At 41.8% G+C, this 15,800-nt stretch overlaps 1 protein-coding gene across 1 annotated transcript in view; it reads left to right on the forward strand.

Moving 5' to 3' along the window:
* Nucleotides 1-2,115: 2,115 nt before the first annotated feature.
* Nucleotides 2,116-15,800, forward strand: part of ABHD3 (abhydrolase domain containing 3, phospholipase) — a 57,757-nt gene continuing 44,072 nt past the window's right edge. Inside the window, exons 1-3 of the mRNA XM_055559111.1 lie at nucleotides 2,116-2,413; nucleotides 2,897-3,060; nucleotides 4,246-4,428. Coding sequence (XP_055415086.1) covers nucleotides 2,252-2,413; nucleotides 2,897-3,060; nucleotides 4,246-4,428 — 509 coding nt within the window. The 5' untranslated portion in view covers nucleotides 2,116-2,251. The remainder of the gene's footprint in view (nucleotides 2,414-2,896; nucleotides 3,061-4,245; nucleotides 4,429-15,800) is intronic.

The following is a 15,800-nucleotide window of genomic DNA, read 5'->3' on the forward strand; positions in this document are numbered from 1 at the left end:
TTAAGCAAAATGACATATACATGTATCTGTTGGTGGGGCAGGGTACAAAGCAGGAACAGGCATTGCAAAGAATGTGGCAAGTAAATTGTCAAGGATGGCAACCACCATATGCCTTTGAGTTTCTGGATGTGTTCAAGTACAAGAGTCAGTGACTGAAAGAGAATTACTTGCATTCAGATGGAGGCCAACACATACATTATTTCATTTAGTCATCATGGGAAATAGATGGGGAAACAGTGGAAGCAGTGTCAGACTTTATTTTTTTCAGCTCCAAAATCACTGGAGATGGTGATTGCAGCCATGAAACTAAAAGACGCTTGCTCCTTGGAAGAAAAGTTTTGACCAACCTAGATAGCATATTGAAAAGCAGAGACATTACTTTGCCAACTAAGGTCCGTCTAGTCAAGGCTATGGTTTTTCCTGTTGTCATGTATGGATGTGAGAGTTGGACTGTGAAGAAGGCTGAGTGCCAAAGAATTGATGCTTTTGAACTGTGGTGTTGGAGAAGACTCTTGAGAGTCCCTTGGACTGCAAGGAGATCCAACCAGTCCATTCTGAAGGAGATCAGCCCTGGGATTTCTTTGGAAGGAATGATGCTAAAGCTGAAACTCCAGTACTTTGGCCACCTCATGCGAAGAGTTGACTCATTGGAAAAGACTTTAATGCTGGGAGGGATTGGGAGCAGAAGGAGAAGGGGAGGACAGAGGATGAGATGGCTGGATGGCATCACTGACTCGATGGACGTGAGTCTGGGTGAACTCCGGGAGTTGGTGATGGACAGGGAGGCCTGGCGTGCTGCGATTCATGGGGTCGCAAAGAGCTGGACATGACTGAGTGACTGAACTGAACTGAATAACTCTATAAGGCAAAAATTACTGTTCTACAGACTGAAAAACAACACAGGCTCAGTGAAGATAACAATTATTCTGAGTAATGGCAACCATCAAGTTGCAAAGACCAAACCATAGCCAAACAACATAAACTGCTCACTCTTGCCCACTCCATTTCCCTATCACTTATTTATACCATTAATTTACAATTCTGTGAAATCTGTCATAGTCTACACAGCCCTTGCCTTTTTCCCTTTGCACTCTTGGTACCTTTTGGTGCAAGGAGCTCATAACAACGGATTGTTAAATCTTCTAATCCCTTCAGATGCATGTGAGCAGCTCCTGGCTTTAGTCATGTTGCCATAAATAAGCCTAGCAGGGGCTACTTCATAAATGGTTTCTCCTCTGTACTTTAGGTAACTCTCAATTTCCATGTGTCTATAAGTTGAAAACGTTAAAGAACCACAAATAAGCTTTTAAAAATGTTGAATCCCAGTTCCTACTCTTTTTTTTTTTTTTTTTTTTTTTGCCCTCAAGGAGCTTATTTATTTGTTTAGTTGCTAAGTCGAGTTTGACTCTACAGTCCCATGGACTGCAGTCCACCAGGCTCCTCTGTCTGTGGGATTTTTCCAGGCAAGAATACTGGAGTGGGTTGCCATTTCCTTCTCCACAGTTCCTACTCTTGATCTCATTTATTTTCAGGAACCACTTCTCATTTAAGGCATACTCAGCTACTTAAAGGATTCAGGGAGATTTAAAGTCAGTACGACTGCCCTCACTGTTGACTGTTTATAGAGTATTTTTTCTCTTTTGATAGTTTTCGGGAGGCAACACAGCTTCCTCGGGGGATGTAGGATTTTCTTTTCACTATGTAGGGCATTCTCCCAACATGCATGAACTCCCCAAATCTTGTAAGTCCAGGGTATCCTTCCCCGGTACCCTAAACCTGCTAGTTTATTACATACAGGATTAACCAAGACCCTGGCAGAATCGGTCAAGGTCACCGGGGCAGGTGCCACTCCCCCAGAACCTGACAGCACGCTTCCAGGCCCATTTCCATCTTCGCTCTCCCACCCCCACTCTCACTCCCACCCCCCACTCCGGGGGTTCGCTCGGGCTGACGGCGACTTGGTCCGGAGACGCCTCCTCCGCCCTGGCGGTGGCCCAGCTTGGCACCGCGCCTCTGGAAGCTTCCTGAGTGGCAGGCGGTGGGGGCGGCCCGGGGGAAACCGGGGCGGAGCCAGCGGCGGCCGGGGGGCCGGGCTACGCCTCCGGGGGCTGATCGACCGCGCCCGCTGGCGGAAGCGGCGCTTAGCCGGGCTGGAGCCGCTCGGGTGGAAAGTACGAGGAAGCGCAGCGCCCGCTGTTGCCGTCTAGTCGGCCTCCCGCCCCAAGACCCGCTCGCCCGCGGTCCCCGCGCCATGCAGCGCCTAGCCATGGACTTGCGGATGCTCTCCCGGGAGCTCTCGCACTACTTGGAGCATCAAGTCCGGGTGGGTTTCTTCGGTTCAGGCGTGGGCTTCTCCCTGATCCTGGGCTTCAGCGTCGCTTACGCCTGCTTCTACCTGAGCAGCATTGCCAAGGTGAGCCGGGGGATGGCGCGGGCGCCTTGGCGCAGGGCCGCGGGCAGCTTTGCCGGGAGTGACAACAGCAGGCGAAGCCGGAGGTGCCGCTGGCAAGCCAAGGGCGAGTGGCCGGGGCCATCCGGGGGGTCCCTTTTCCCGGCATCTGATGGATGCCCTCCGAGAGCGCGGGACCCTGCTGACCTCGGCGCGGGTGGCGCTGCCCGGTCACCTTTAGCTAACCCGGCGGAGCTGCCCCCGAGATGCTCTCTTAACATTTTTCAGGGTGACTCCCGGGCGTCAACTCTCGCCTTTCCCTAGAGAGGTTTAATAAACCGCTCTTAGGTTCGTTGTGTTTGAAGAACTTCCATCAGGCTTCCAAGAAGGATATTAATCAGACGGGTCTCGCGCGCTGGGGGACTAGTCTGCGTTTGTTACTGGTTTACGGTTGGCAGAAACTTCGCTCTGTTCTGGGCCCTTCACTGATACTGGCTCTCTCCACAGAAGCCCCAGTTAGTGACGGGGGGTGAGAGTTTTAGCCGCTTCCTTCAGGACCACTGTCCCGTGGTGACAGAAACCTACTACCCGACCGTCTGGTGCTGGGAGAGTCGAGGACAGACGCTGCTGAGACCTTTCATCACTTCCAAGCCCCTGGTGCAGTACAGGAAGTATGTAAATTTCCATTTTTCAGTCATTTCTTCAAAGTCACAGTGTTTTGCATACTTTCAGTGTTTGGTTCGTAGAACCTCTGGCTTAGGAAGTATATAGAAGAGCAAGGAGGGATGAAGGTGGAAGGTACGTGTGCCACACACGCGCAACCGCAGGAAGATATTCACGTGTCACCTTTCATCACTGTGTTGGGGAGGTGCTCTGGTGTAAACGGTTTATTTCTAAGATGACAGAGGTGCTTGGGACTTACTCTTTTCCCAATTTGCCCTGCATCTGGCTCTGAGAACCTAGATTCTTTGATGATGTACATTGAACTGGTGGTGGGGGTGAGATGGGTGATAGTTAATTTGGACTTTCTGTGATGGACCCCAGTAAAATGCTTATCATATTGATAAGCAAATGGATTTCAATGATAATGTCCTTAAGGTGTTAAAAGATGTGGTCCAGAATATATCAGTAACCAGGAGATTTAAATGGTGCTTATTATTAATTTTCCTGAGTCATCTATTCCTTTCTGGAATTTCTTTTGTTGTCTGGAACTTGCACTATTTATTTGGGAAAATTCTTCAAGGTTGTAGATACTGTGTGAGAAGTACTTTGAAACCTTTAAGAAGCCAATTTTGTAATATGCACTATGAGGAGACTGCATCATAGAGTGAAGACAGCAAGAGCAGTGACCAGATCAGCAGTTTACTTATTCATCATTTCCCTGTTGAATTATTTGGATGACCTCAATCAAATAGGGGTTCAATGCTGGGTATTTCAGAGTAATGAGGAAATGATTAAAATAAGTATGTGACGTAGTTTGAAGTTCATTTTTATATACTACCTTTTACTGATCTTGCTGAAAATACTTATTGTACTAATTTCGTGACATCCATGCAATGGAAGAAAGTGACGTGTGTGTTAGTGGGTGCAGAAAAAAGTTATTTTAAGATGACTAAATAACGTCAGGTATATATACAGAATTAAGAAGTAACACTAAGTCATGACTTGCGGGACTTCCCTGGTTGTCCAGTGTTTAGATTCTGCTTTTCCAATGCAGGGGTTGTGGGTTTGATCGATCCCTGGTCAGGGAACTAAGATCCCACATGCCATGTGTTGTGGCCAAAAAAAAAAAAAAAACAACAACAACCATGACTTGAAACACTAAAGGAGTATATCTTTTGTATTATTTCTTTCAGTGAACTTATTAAAACTGCAGATGGAGGACAGATCTCCCTGGACTGGTTTGATAATGATAACAGTAAGCGTTATATGGACACCAGCACCCGACCTACTGTCTTATTGTTGCCTGGCCTCACTGGAACAAGCAAGGAATCCTATATCCTTCATATGATCCACCTCAGTGAAGAACTAGGATACAGGTACCCATGAATGATTTCTTTTATTTTTCACTTAATTCATTTTAAATGAGGCTTCACTGCGTCTACATGTTTGTTTCTGAAATACTTGTTATTTCTTTCATGGATTAAGTAATCCTCTAAATTATTATTTTTCCCTGCTTCCTTCTTTCCCTCTTTTTTCAGGAAAATGAATCATTTCACAGAAAATAGCACTTCATCACTGAGTAACAGATTTTGGCCAAACAAATGAATGAAATTAGAATCACCTAGGAATTATAGGATCTACGCCTGAGAAGCAGTAGGTCACAGTGAAGGGATTGCTAGGAGAACAGTGATTACAAACCCCTGAGAGACCACACAGGGGCCCTCATGTCAGACTTCATATTTGAACCCTGGATCCACTAATCTTCTCCCATCAGATCAGATCCCAAGTGGTACAAAATATTCAGAATCAGCTTGTAGGTCATCCTTATTTTTCCAAAGGTGATCTGTGCCATTTCTGTCCACCTGAGTTTGCAGGTGCACAAGGCCAGGGCCCAGTGTACGATGGTGCAGCACTTTTAAGAATTACTATTTAACTCAGTCACCAGATCCTATTTAATTTTTCCGAGCAACTTAGCAACTTTAAGTTTCTGGTTCAGCTCTAAAATTTTAAAGCAGAGTCATGTGAAAGGTACTGCTTTTTTGAGACTTAGTCTTTTTTCGCCAATGGTAATTATGGTTGTGGAATGCTCTGAGTTGCAGTTAAAGTAGAGTTGTTATCTCTTCTTAAACTTATAAGACTTGTTTGTGTAAAAAACTGATGTTGACTTTATAGTGATAAAAACATTTTCATATAAAGAAGAAAATGCACACACAAAAAAGAAGAAAATACCATAATAGCTGATTCAATTTTAATAAGTTGACTCTGATTTTTTTTATATATAAAGCTGATTTTGTTCATGAGGTGACAGTCTCTTGGAAGCTTTAAGATGGTATTCCAGAATTATGGTTCCAGTTAAATTTGTACTCAGAAATAGCAGGAATTTTATTATTATCCCATGTTTAAGCACCATTTAGTTAGTTCTGATTGATTCCAGTTATCTTGCTGAAACTTAGTCATGCTGAAAAAGTACAGATCGTAAAGCCTTTTGTACATATTTAAATTGCTGATTCTATACTTTGCCTGAACTGTCTCCCAAGATTTAGAAAGTGCTTTTAAAAACAGTGACTTTTAAGAAACGGTTTACATCAAAAAAATCTTTGAAGAAAAAAAAGGGGAGGAGGACTTCCCTGGCACTCTAGTGGTTAAGACTTTGCCTTTCAATGCAGGGAGTGGGGTTTGATCCCTAATTGTGATGCTAAGATCCAACATGCCTCTTGGTCAAAAACCCATAACATAAAAAGAAGTAATATTGTAACAAATTCAATAAAGACTTTTAAAAAATGGGCCACATCAAAAAATAATCTTTAAAAAATGAAAACAATGTAATTGTAGGGAGATGGGGAGGAAGAGGGATGGACTGGGAGATTGGGGTTAATAGATACAAACTATTGCATTCAGAATGGATAAACAACAAGGTCCTACTGTATGCACAGGGAACTATATCCAGTCTCCTAAGATTGAGCGACTTCACTTTCACTTTTCACTTTCATGCATTGGAGAAGGAAATGGCAACCCACTCCAGTGTTCTTGCCTAGAGAATCCCAGGGACAGGGGAGCCTGGTGGGCTGCTGTCTATGGGGTCACACAGAGTCGGACATGACTGAAGTGACTTAGCAGCAGCAGCAAGGTAAACCATAATGGAAAAGAATATAAGAATGTATACATGTATGTATAACTATATACATAAATAAACAAAACACAATGTAGTAAAAACTCAAAGACTGAATCTCATCAGCTGTAGAGTTGCCCGCAGGTGTGGCTTTTTCCATCACTTGTGAAACTTTCCAAATTTTATTACCATGGCTATCATTACACTGTGCTTCAAAGCTGTGAAAGTGAAAAAGTGAAGTTGCTCAGTTGTGTCTGACTCTTTGCCACCCCATGGACTGTAGCCTACCAGGCTCCTCCATCTATGGAATTTTTCAAGAGTACTGGAGTGGGCTGCCATTTCCTTCTCCAGGGGATCTTCCCAACCCAGGGATCAAACCCGGGTCTCCTGCACTACAGACAAACAGTTTAGGAAGGTTCTAGTTTCCCTAAGGGCTAAAATCTCTTCTACTGATTCAGAAATTTTATTGAGAATGTACAATAAAGAAGGCTTTACACTGTGAGGGGAAACAAAGAGTTATGGCTAATTGCCCTTATCACAAGGAGCCTAGAGAGGGACAGGGTAGACCAGTTCTCTGTTGGCTGCTTGAAGACACAGCTTATTTGGGTTTCAGGAACTCTAATGATGAGTCACACTGGATTGAAGGTAGCAGAATGTATGAATAAGCAATGACCAGTACACTTTTCAATAGCCTTTGGGCCTAACCTAATTTGTTTTTAACTGCAAGGAATCTCTGACCCTACGTTGAGAGGGCTAGCTTTTGTTGTATAACGAATTATCCCCAAACATAGTAGCTAAAAACAGCAGCATTTCTGCCCACAATTCTGTGTGTCAACAGTTTGGGCTGAGCTCAGTTGGGTGGTTCTTCTTGCCTTGGATGGAATGCTTCATGCATTTGCGGTCAGCAGCCAGGGCAACTCTGGGCTTGGGAGTCATCTGCAGCAATGGTTCGTGTCAGCTCCACGTGATCTTTCAGCCTCCATCAGGCTCACCAGTGTTCACTGGGTGGCAGAGGGTCCCAAGAGTCCAAAAGTCAGACCTCCCTGGTGGTCCAGTGGTTAAGAATCTGCATGCCAATGCAGGGAACATGGGTTTAAAGAAGATCCCACATGCTGTAGGGCAACTAAGCCTGTGCACTACAGCTACTGAGCCCTTGCTCAAGAGCCTGTGCTCTGCAACAAGAGAAGCCACAAGAATAAAAAGCCTGCAAACCACAGTGAAGAGTAGCCCCCACTCACCACAACTAGAGAAAGCCCATGCACAGTAATGAAGACCCAGCACAGCCAAAATAAATAAATAAATAAAATTAAAAAAAATTTTTTTAAAGAATCTAAAGTGACAGCTGCAAGTCTTCTTCAGGCCCATTCCCTGGTGGTGGCTCAGACAGTGAAGAATCTGCCTGCAGTGCAGGAGACCCAGGTTCAATCCCTGAGTCAGAAAGATCCCCTGCAGAAGGGAATGGTAACCCACTGCAGTATTCTTGTCTGGAGAATTCTATGGACAGAGGAGCCTGGCGGGCTATAGTCCATGGGGTCACAAAGAGTCAGACATGACTGAGCAACCAACACTACAGTTTAAGCATGCTCACAATATTGTTTCTCCCAGATTGTAGTCAAAACAAGTCATGTGGTCAGCCTTAAGTCAGCAGGTAAGAATTTAGACTCCACCTCCTATTAAGTATGTTTGCAATCTATTGGAGACAGTCAGGTGGTTTCAGTGCCACTGACATAAAAAAAAAAAAAAAAAAAAGGGTCCTGTACTTTGGTACAAGTCTAGACTGAGTCCTTAGGCTGCAAAACAGATCTAAGTCACTGATGATCCCTTACATGGGATGAAGCAGATAACAGAGCTTGGGGAAAGGTGTGTAATGTGGGGGAAGTGCATGGGCTTTAAAGCCAGGTCTGGGTTCAAATGTTGGAACTGCCACTTGCTGAGGGACCCTGGGCAACTAATTTTTAGCTTCCCCAAGATAGCTTCTCACTTACTACAGAGCTGAAACGAATTAGGTTGTAGAGGTGGTTTCATGCCTTGAACAAAGCAGATCTGTAGATATGTTTGTCTTCCTTTGTGAGCTTTCTATTCCCTGACAAGAGTAGAACAGTTTTTTTTTAATAGTTTAAAGAGCAAGTACAAGCAAACCTGCTTCTTCGGAAACATCTAGTTTCCTCACAGGAATGCATATACATTATGATAATGTTTCTTATACAATAGAGTTGCATGAGCACCCCCAATATCAGGAGGGTGCATGTGCCTTCAAGCCACAGTTACTATCTTATGTAAAGTTCAAGTTTATAGGGAGGGTTGTGCATTCTGTCAGGTCACCAGGGAATCATTGGCGTTTCACTGGTGAGATATGATTTAGAGACAACCTAACTCCTCTCATGTGGACAACTGAAACCTAAAAATTTACTGTTACTCTTAAGTAGATGTCTTTTCCTGTACCCCAAAACTAACAAAGAGGCAGAACTTTTCTGTTAAAGTCCAGTAATTCAAAATTAATAATGAAAGGAAAGTAAGCTGAGGGTCATTTAAGGTAATGGTGAGCAGAGGAGGGCAAAGGTAAATGAAACTGAATGGAAATACTTGGCCTGCCTTCACTGGCAGAGTGCACCCTGTACTTGCTGAATTAACTTGCCTCTGGGAGGAGAAGAGAACTTGCAAGTCAGACAACTCCAGTCATTCTTCCAAATTGTATCAATTAGAAAAGTCCTTCAGCTCCCAGAGAGCAAATAAGGCAAGACGACCAGGAGGCCAAGAGAGTATTTAGAGAGAAGCCCTCACAGAAACCAGAGTACTGGAGAAAAAATTATTCCCTGTAATAAGTTATACCCATATAATTGATAAAGTAGCTGGAAATCTCATTCATTTCTCTAAGATTTCTTTAAAAAGAAATTCTATTCAATAACACAGCCTAAGAGGTATTATTTTGTATACAAGGATGATATCCTATTTTCTTAAATCTTTTTCCCATTCTGTGAATTAAGTTCCAACACTTCCCCAGTGGCTCAGTGGTAAAGAATCTGCCTGCCAATGCAGGAGACATAGGACACTCGGATTCGATCCCTGGGTTGGGAAGAGCCCCAGGAGGAGAAAAGGGCAACCTACTCCAGTATTCTTGCCGGGAAAATCCCATGGACAGAGGAGCCTAGTGGGCTATAGTCCATGGGGTCTCAAAGAGTCAGACATGATTGAAACAAACACTATACTGTATACTAGTTCAAGTAAGGTCAGAGAGAAAAATGGTAACTCTAAGAGCATCTTAATCATCTTCTATAGAGACCATTCATCTATTTTATGCCACCCCCAACTAATATTTAAAAAGAGTGACCTGTCTAGAATCGTGTAATAATAAGTTCATTGGTGTCTAGGTCAGTTATTAAGTATTTTGGCACAATCAAGTACAGTATCAGAACCTCTGTTCCCAAAGAGCATAAACACTGTCTAGTGGAACTGACAGAGAATATTCAGTAATAAAGAAGAAATTCATTAGAGAGGACCAGGATTGGCTTCAAGTGACAGAAAACTCAAACTAACAGTGACTTAAATAAGATACAGGTTTACTTCTCTCTCATGTGAAAATCTAAGAAGGTGGACTGAGTTTCTGTAGCATCAAAAGAGCAAGTTTTGGGACTTTCCTGGTGGTCCAGTGGCTAAGACTACTCTTCACTCCCAAGCAGGGGGCCCAGGTTCAATCCCTGGCCAGGGAACTAGATCCCACATGCTGCAACCAAGACCTGGCTCAGTTGAATAAATAAATACTTTAAATAAATAAATACTTTTTGGAAAAAAGTAAGTTTCTTTTCTCATGTCACTTCATAACTTATGGCTGCTTCAGCTCCAGCTGTCATATCTGCATTCCAACCCCCAAGAAGAAGGAAAAACGGAGACTAGAGAAGGCACCATATTTTTTTAAGGATGCTTTGCAACAAATGTGCTTGTCAGTTTTGCTTTCCTCACATGGGTCTGCTCTTTCTTAGCTGGAAAGGATGTTTGAGAGTAAAATTTTTATTTGGAGCAGCTATGTACCCAGAGGAAACTAGGGGACTCTGTTACTGCAGAAGAAGGGGAGGGTGGACATTGAGAGATCCCTGACAGTCTCCAGCACTGACTGATCAGAGCGTTGCAAGGGCCAGGATTCTGTACTACCGGGAAGCAAGCGAGACATTTTATAGAGGAAAGAAATAGGTCAGCATGGTTGGATGCAACTGAAAGGGCCAGGAGAATGAGGGCGGATAAAGCACAATTTGAGAAGATGTAGCAGGGCAGGAGGATGGAAGCCCAGCTGCTGGGCATAAAAGGCCTCAGGAGACAAGAGCAAGAGTGAGTCACACATTTGTTTGTTTGTTTGGCCAACAGCTTACAGGAGCCTAGTTCCCTGACCAGGGATTGAACCTAAGTCCCCTGCAATGGAAGTATGGAGTCCTAACCCCTGCACTGCCAGGGAATTCCTGGGTCACACAGTTAAATTTTGACAGAGAAAAGAGAGAAACAGCAGAAGAGGACAAAAGGATCAATTGAGGAATTAGTCAAGATTGCAGGCTTATGTTTCAAAAAATTTCCTTCTTGCCACACTTAAAAAATACTCACAGGGGCTTCCCTGGTATCTTAGTTGTAAAGAATCCTCCTGCCAATGCAGGAGACCTGGGTTCGATCCCTGAGCCAGGAAGATCCCACATGCTGTGGAACAACTAAGCCCTTGCACTGCAGCTACTGAAGCCAGTGTGCCCTAGAGCCTGTGAGAACAAGAGAAACCACAGCAATGAGAAGCCCTCGCGGTGCAAATAGAGAGTAGCCCCAGCTCACTGCTTCCATGGTGGTAAAGAATCTGCCTGAAATGCAGGCGACCTGAGTTCAAAAGCCTGGATCTGGAAGATCCCCTGGAGAACATAATGGCTACCCACTCCAACATTCTTGCCTAGAGAATTCCATGGACAGAGGAGACTGGCAGACCATAGTCCAGGGGGTTGCAAAGAGTTGGACACAAGTGAACACTTAACACACCAGCTCACTGCAACTTGAGAAAAGCCCGCCCCCGCAGCAACGAAGACCCAGCACAGCCAAAAAGAAGAAATTAAAAAAAAAATTGATTTTTAAAGAACATTAAAAAAATACAGAAAGCACTGATTTTCTTCTGTGCTTTGACAGGACTGATATCTCCTGTCCTTCACAGCAGAGCCCACTATTGGGAGCAAGGATGCCAGTGTCCATCATTTATCTTTCTGAGATATTTAAAGTGGGCAATGATTTATTTTTTAAATTTTAAGATGTTTAATAGATGTATGAAGTTGACAAAGAAGTAAAGGTCAAGTGGATCAAAATGCTTCAGCAAATGTCTTTTCAACATGAAAGTAATGCAGAAATACAAACAATTCCAGTGTCAACCTTTGACCATCAATAACTCTTTTACTTATTGGAAAGAAGAAAATTAGAGATATTTATGTTTCCTAGTTTAAAACTTACCATTATTGTAACTCTTAGAGCTACAAATGTTTCAGGAAGAATAAATACACATCACATACAGAGAACTCAAAATTTCTTGATTACGCCACATAGTTGCTAATACAGATACATCAACCTAATATCTGTTGTCTCCTTTTATCACTTTTTGTATTTTCTCTGTCTTTTTAATTTTCTCTATTTGCTACTGTAGATTGTTTTAGCCTAAGAGCTACTCCTTTGTTCTTCTTTCCGTTAAAGCGAGAGATGATTTTCAAGAGGTTAAAATTTGACTAATTGTAAATGCTCCTTCACTTTCCAGTTTGGAGCTTGGGCTTGCACATTTTTTTATGTAGAGGAAGTAGCACCAGCGGAGGCTAGATGGTTAGCTTTTCCTGAAGCATTAAGAGCACAGTGGAGGGCTGTCAGAAGACTCTTCCTGATGGAGGAAGGAAGAGGAGAATGAACTATTGAAAATCAGGCACAAAACCGAAAGGATGAACTTTGACTACTAGTCAAAGCTATGGTTTTTCCAGTAGTCATGTACGAATGTGAGAATTGGACCATAAAGAAGGCTGAATGCCGAAGAATTGATGCTTTCGAACTGTGGTGCTGGCGATGACTCTTGAGAGTCCCTTGGACTGCAAGGAGATCCAACCAGTCAATCCTAAAGGGAATCAACCCTGATTATTCATTGGAAGGACTGATGCTGAAGCTGAAGCTCCGGTACTTTGGCCACCTGCTGCAGAGAGCCAACTCACGGGAAAATACCCTGATACTGGGAAGGATTTCGGGCAGGAGAAGAGAGTGACAGAGGATGAGATGATTGGATGGCATCACCAACTCAATGAACATGAGTCTGCGCAAACTCATGGTTTTGAGCTTTTGAGTTTTGAGCAAATTCAAGGAGATGGTGAAGGACAGGGAAACCTGGCATGCTGTAGTCCATGGGGTCGTAAGAGTTGGAAACAGCTTAGTGACTGAACAACAATCTAAAAGCAGTATCTTAGATAAAACATCATTTTAAATTAACATCAGAATGTTTTTTATCTGAAAGTATGTTTATGATTTGTTGTTAAAATAATTTCATTTTTGAAGTTTTGAGAATGAGTCAGTTAACTTGATTATTCATGAGACTGCCTAGATGAGATAATGCTAAATGTTAGAAAGCACTGAATGAGGTATGTAGCTTATTTAATGGCATTTCTGGGAAAGGATATGGTGGATGCCAACAAGTGATTGTGTTCTCTAGGGAACTTGCTGTTAGATGTTCCACTATAAAATGATACCTTAATTAACAAACTTTCAGGGACAAGGCTCTTTTTATCAGAGCTGACATGCACTCAAAGGGTACTCTGTGTTCAGAGCACCCATCTTTTTGGAAAAAGAGACTTTAATGTTACTAGCTTAGATAGCATGGGACAGCATAGTGAGCTGTTTAAGTGGATCACCAAGTCAAATCTGCCTGCATTCAGAATTTAGCCTTGTCACATACTACCCATGTTTCCATGGACGAATTATTTAGTTAATCTGTGCCTCAATTTTCTCATCTGTAAAGACACCTATACTTCATAAGGTTATAAGGATTGCATGTAATATGTATGAAGAACCTTGGCCCATGGTGAACATTTGTTAAACCATTAAGCTAGGAAAGTTAAAGAAGTGAATCAGGCCATGGTCTGGCTTAGAAAAGACCCTCGGACTTCCCTGGCGATAAAGTGGTTAAGACTTTGCACTTCCAATGCAAAGGGCATTGGGCGTGGGTTCCATCGCTGGTCAGGGAATTAAGATCCCACATGCCTCACATTCTTTTAGTCTGGCCAAGGAGCATCATTCTTTTAGTCTGTTCAGATGGAAATGAGGTACTTACTGCTTGACCCTATTACCAGCTGAGAAGCCCAGAGACAGCAGTGTGCCTGGCCAGGCGGTGGGCAGAACAGGGAGAAGGAAGGTGAGACTTGGCTAAGGTAGAGCAGCCATTGGAATCTACGTTCTAGAACACATACATGTCTCTGACTCGGTTTGAGGAGATAAAGTTGGCAGCAGTGAGCTGTGACGTAGAGTAATTCCTGTTAGTTCATTATTATTATTTATTTTATTTTTTATTAAAATATTATTATTATTATTAACGTAGAACGCTTTTGTTCTTAAATAGGATTTTCTGTAGGTTAGTTCATCTGGGTCTTAAGTTAACAGAAATACCAAAGAGACCCAGCTAGAATTCAAATTAGTAAGATAAAATATGAGAATGTCAGAAAACAACTGAGTAAATGTTAGGGAAAATGGGAGCACTAATGGGGAAAAAAGATTCCAATAAGACGTTTTCAGAGAATGTTGAAAGAGAACTCTTGACACTAATGGTATAATAAGGTTTTCAGCTTCCTCACATCAAAGATAACTGACGTTTTCCCCTTGTGGCCCTGGTTTTGAAATATTTAGCCTAATAAATTGCATTTAGTTAAATGTTAACTTGTTGGTCTCTTTTTGTTTTAAATTCACGAGGGCACTTAGAGCTTGTGATCAGCAAGAAATAATTAGAATTGCTATTTTTGTTTACCATAATTAAATTCAGCTTTGTTGAGTGCCTGCCACATAATAGGTGCTATACACAAGTTATTTTATTTAATATGAACTCAATTCCAAGATATATATTACTAACCCCATTTTACCAACCAAAAACAGAACTATGGTGTTAGTAATTTCACCAAAATTAAGCAGTGTGACAGGGTTAAGTTTCCACTGTGCAGCCTTGCTACAGAAAAATACACGACTTCTGTTCAGTTCAGGTCAGTCACTCAGTCGTGTCTGACTGTTTGTGACCCCATGGACTGCAGCTCGCCAGGCTTCCCAGCTCTATCACCAACTGACTTCTGTTAGGCTCTTTGAAATCTTGGTCATTTTTGAAGACTCTCTTTTACTACCTTTTCACATCCTTGGATATCTCAGGCTCCCAACTTGGGAACAATTAGCTCAAGTCCCGTGATTTTTACTTATAGACCTGTAATATCACAGGACTCAATTTTATCAGGAAAACTGAAGACACAACAGGCAAATAAATCATGTTTCCTACTCAGAGAATAGATTTTATAGGGAAAGAGTTGAAACAAGAGAATGAGAGAATGAGGCTCATGATTTATGAATTAACTTTTGCTGTTCCCCATTACCGTGTGATAATCAGGAGCTGGGCATTAATGTGGTCAGTGATATATTCTCGTTAATTATGTGTTTGATTTCTGATGCTTCATATTCTAGAAGTAAGTATATGAATTATATGTATCTGTCTTGATGTCTTTCTGATCTTAGTGAGGTTGGAAATATTCAGGTATTATCATTTTTTAATAAGAATGTATTATGCTGTGGATGTAGTGTTATACAAATGTAAATCGGGTTAAGATAGTTGATTAGGTTATACAAATGTGAATTAGGCTAAGATAGTTGTTAATGTTATTCAATACTTTATATCTTTACTAATTTTTTTGTCTTGCTGATGTGAGGATGTTAAAATCAACTATGATTATGGATTTTCTATTTCTCCATTTAATTCTATCAATTTTTATGTCATGTATTTGGAACCTCTGTTATGAGTCACATGTACATTTATGATTGTTAATCTTCCTGTGAATGAATTCTTAAATCATTATGATATGTCTTCCTTTGTCTCTGGTTGTGACATCTATCTGATATTACTGTATCCACTCTGTCCTACTTAGGCTTATCATTTATGTGATATATCTTTTTTTATACTTTAACTTTCAAAGTATCTGTGTTTATTTTCAGTGCATTGCTTGTAGGTAGCATGTAGTTGGGTCTTGAAGGTTTTTATCCAGTCTGACAACATCTGCCTTTTAATTAAAGCTTTTAAGTCCAATCACATTTAATGTCTTTATTGATATGCTAGATATCGAGTTTACTGTTTTACTGTTTAATATTTTACTGTTTTATGATTTTTGATTCCCTCCTTCCCCTGTCACTTTTCTCTCTCTTTTTGAGTCTATGAATTGTGTCTTTTAAAATCAAAATTGTCAAAATTTCGGCCATTATTTCTTTAAATATATTTTCTGTCCTATTCTCTCCTGTCCTTCTGGATCCAAAATTACAGGCATGTTTGATCTTTTGATAATGTCCCCCAAATCAATGAAATTTTATTCATTTTTTTCCAATTTTTTTTTCCCTCTCTCATCTTGAGATTGGAACTGCAATTTG

Source organism: Bubalus kerabau, chromosome 21 (genome assembly GCF_029407905.1).
Source record: "Bubalus kerabau isolate K-KA32 ecotype Philippines breed swamp buffalo chromosome 21, PCC_UOA_SB_1v2, whole genome shotgun sequence".
NCBI classification, from domain to species: domain Eukaryota; kingdom Metazoa; phylum Chordata; class Mammalia; order Artiodactyla; family Bovidae; genus Bubalus; species Bubalus kerabau.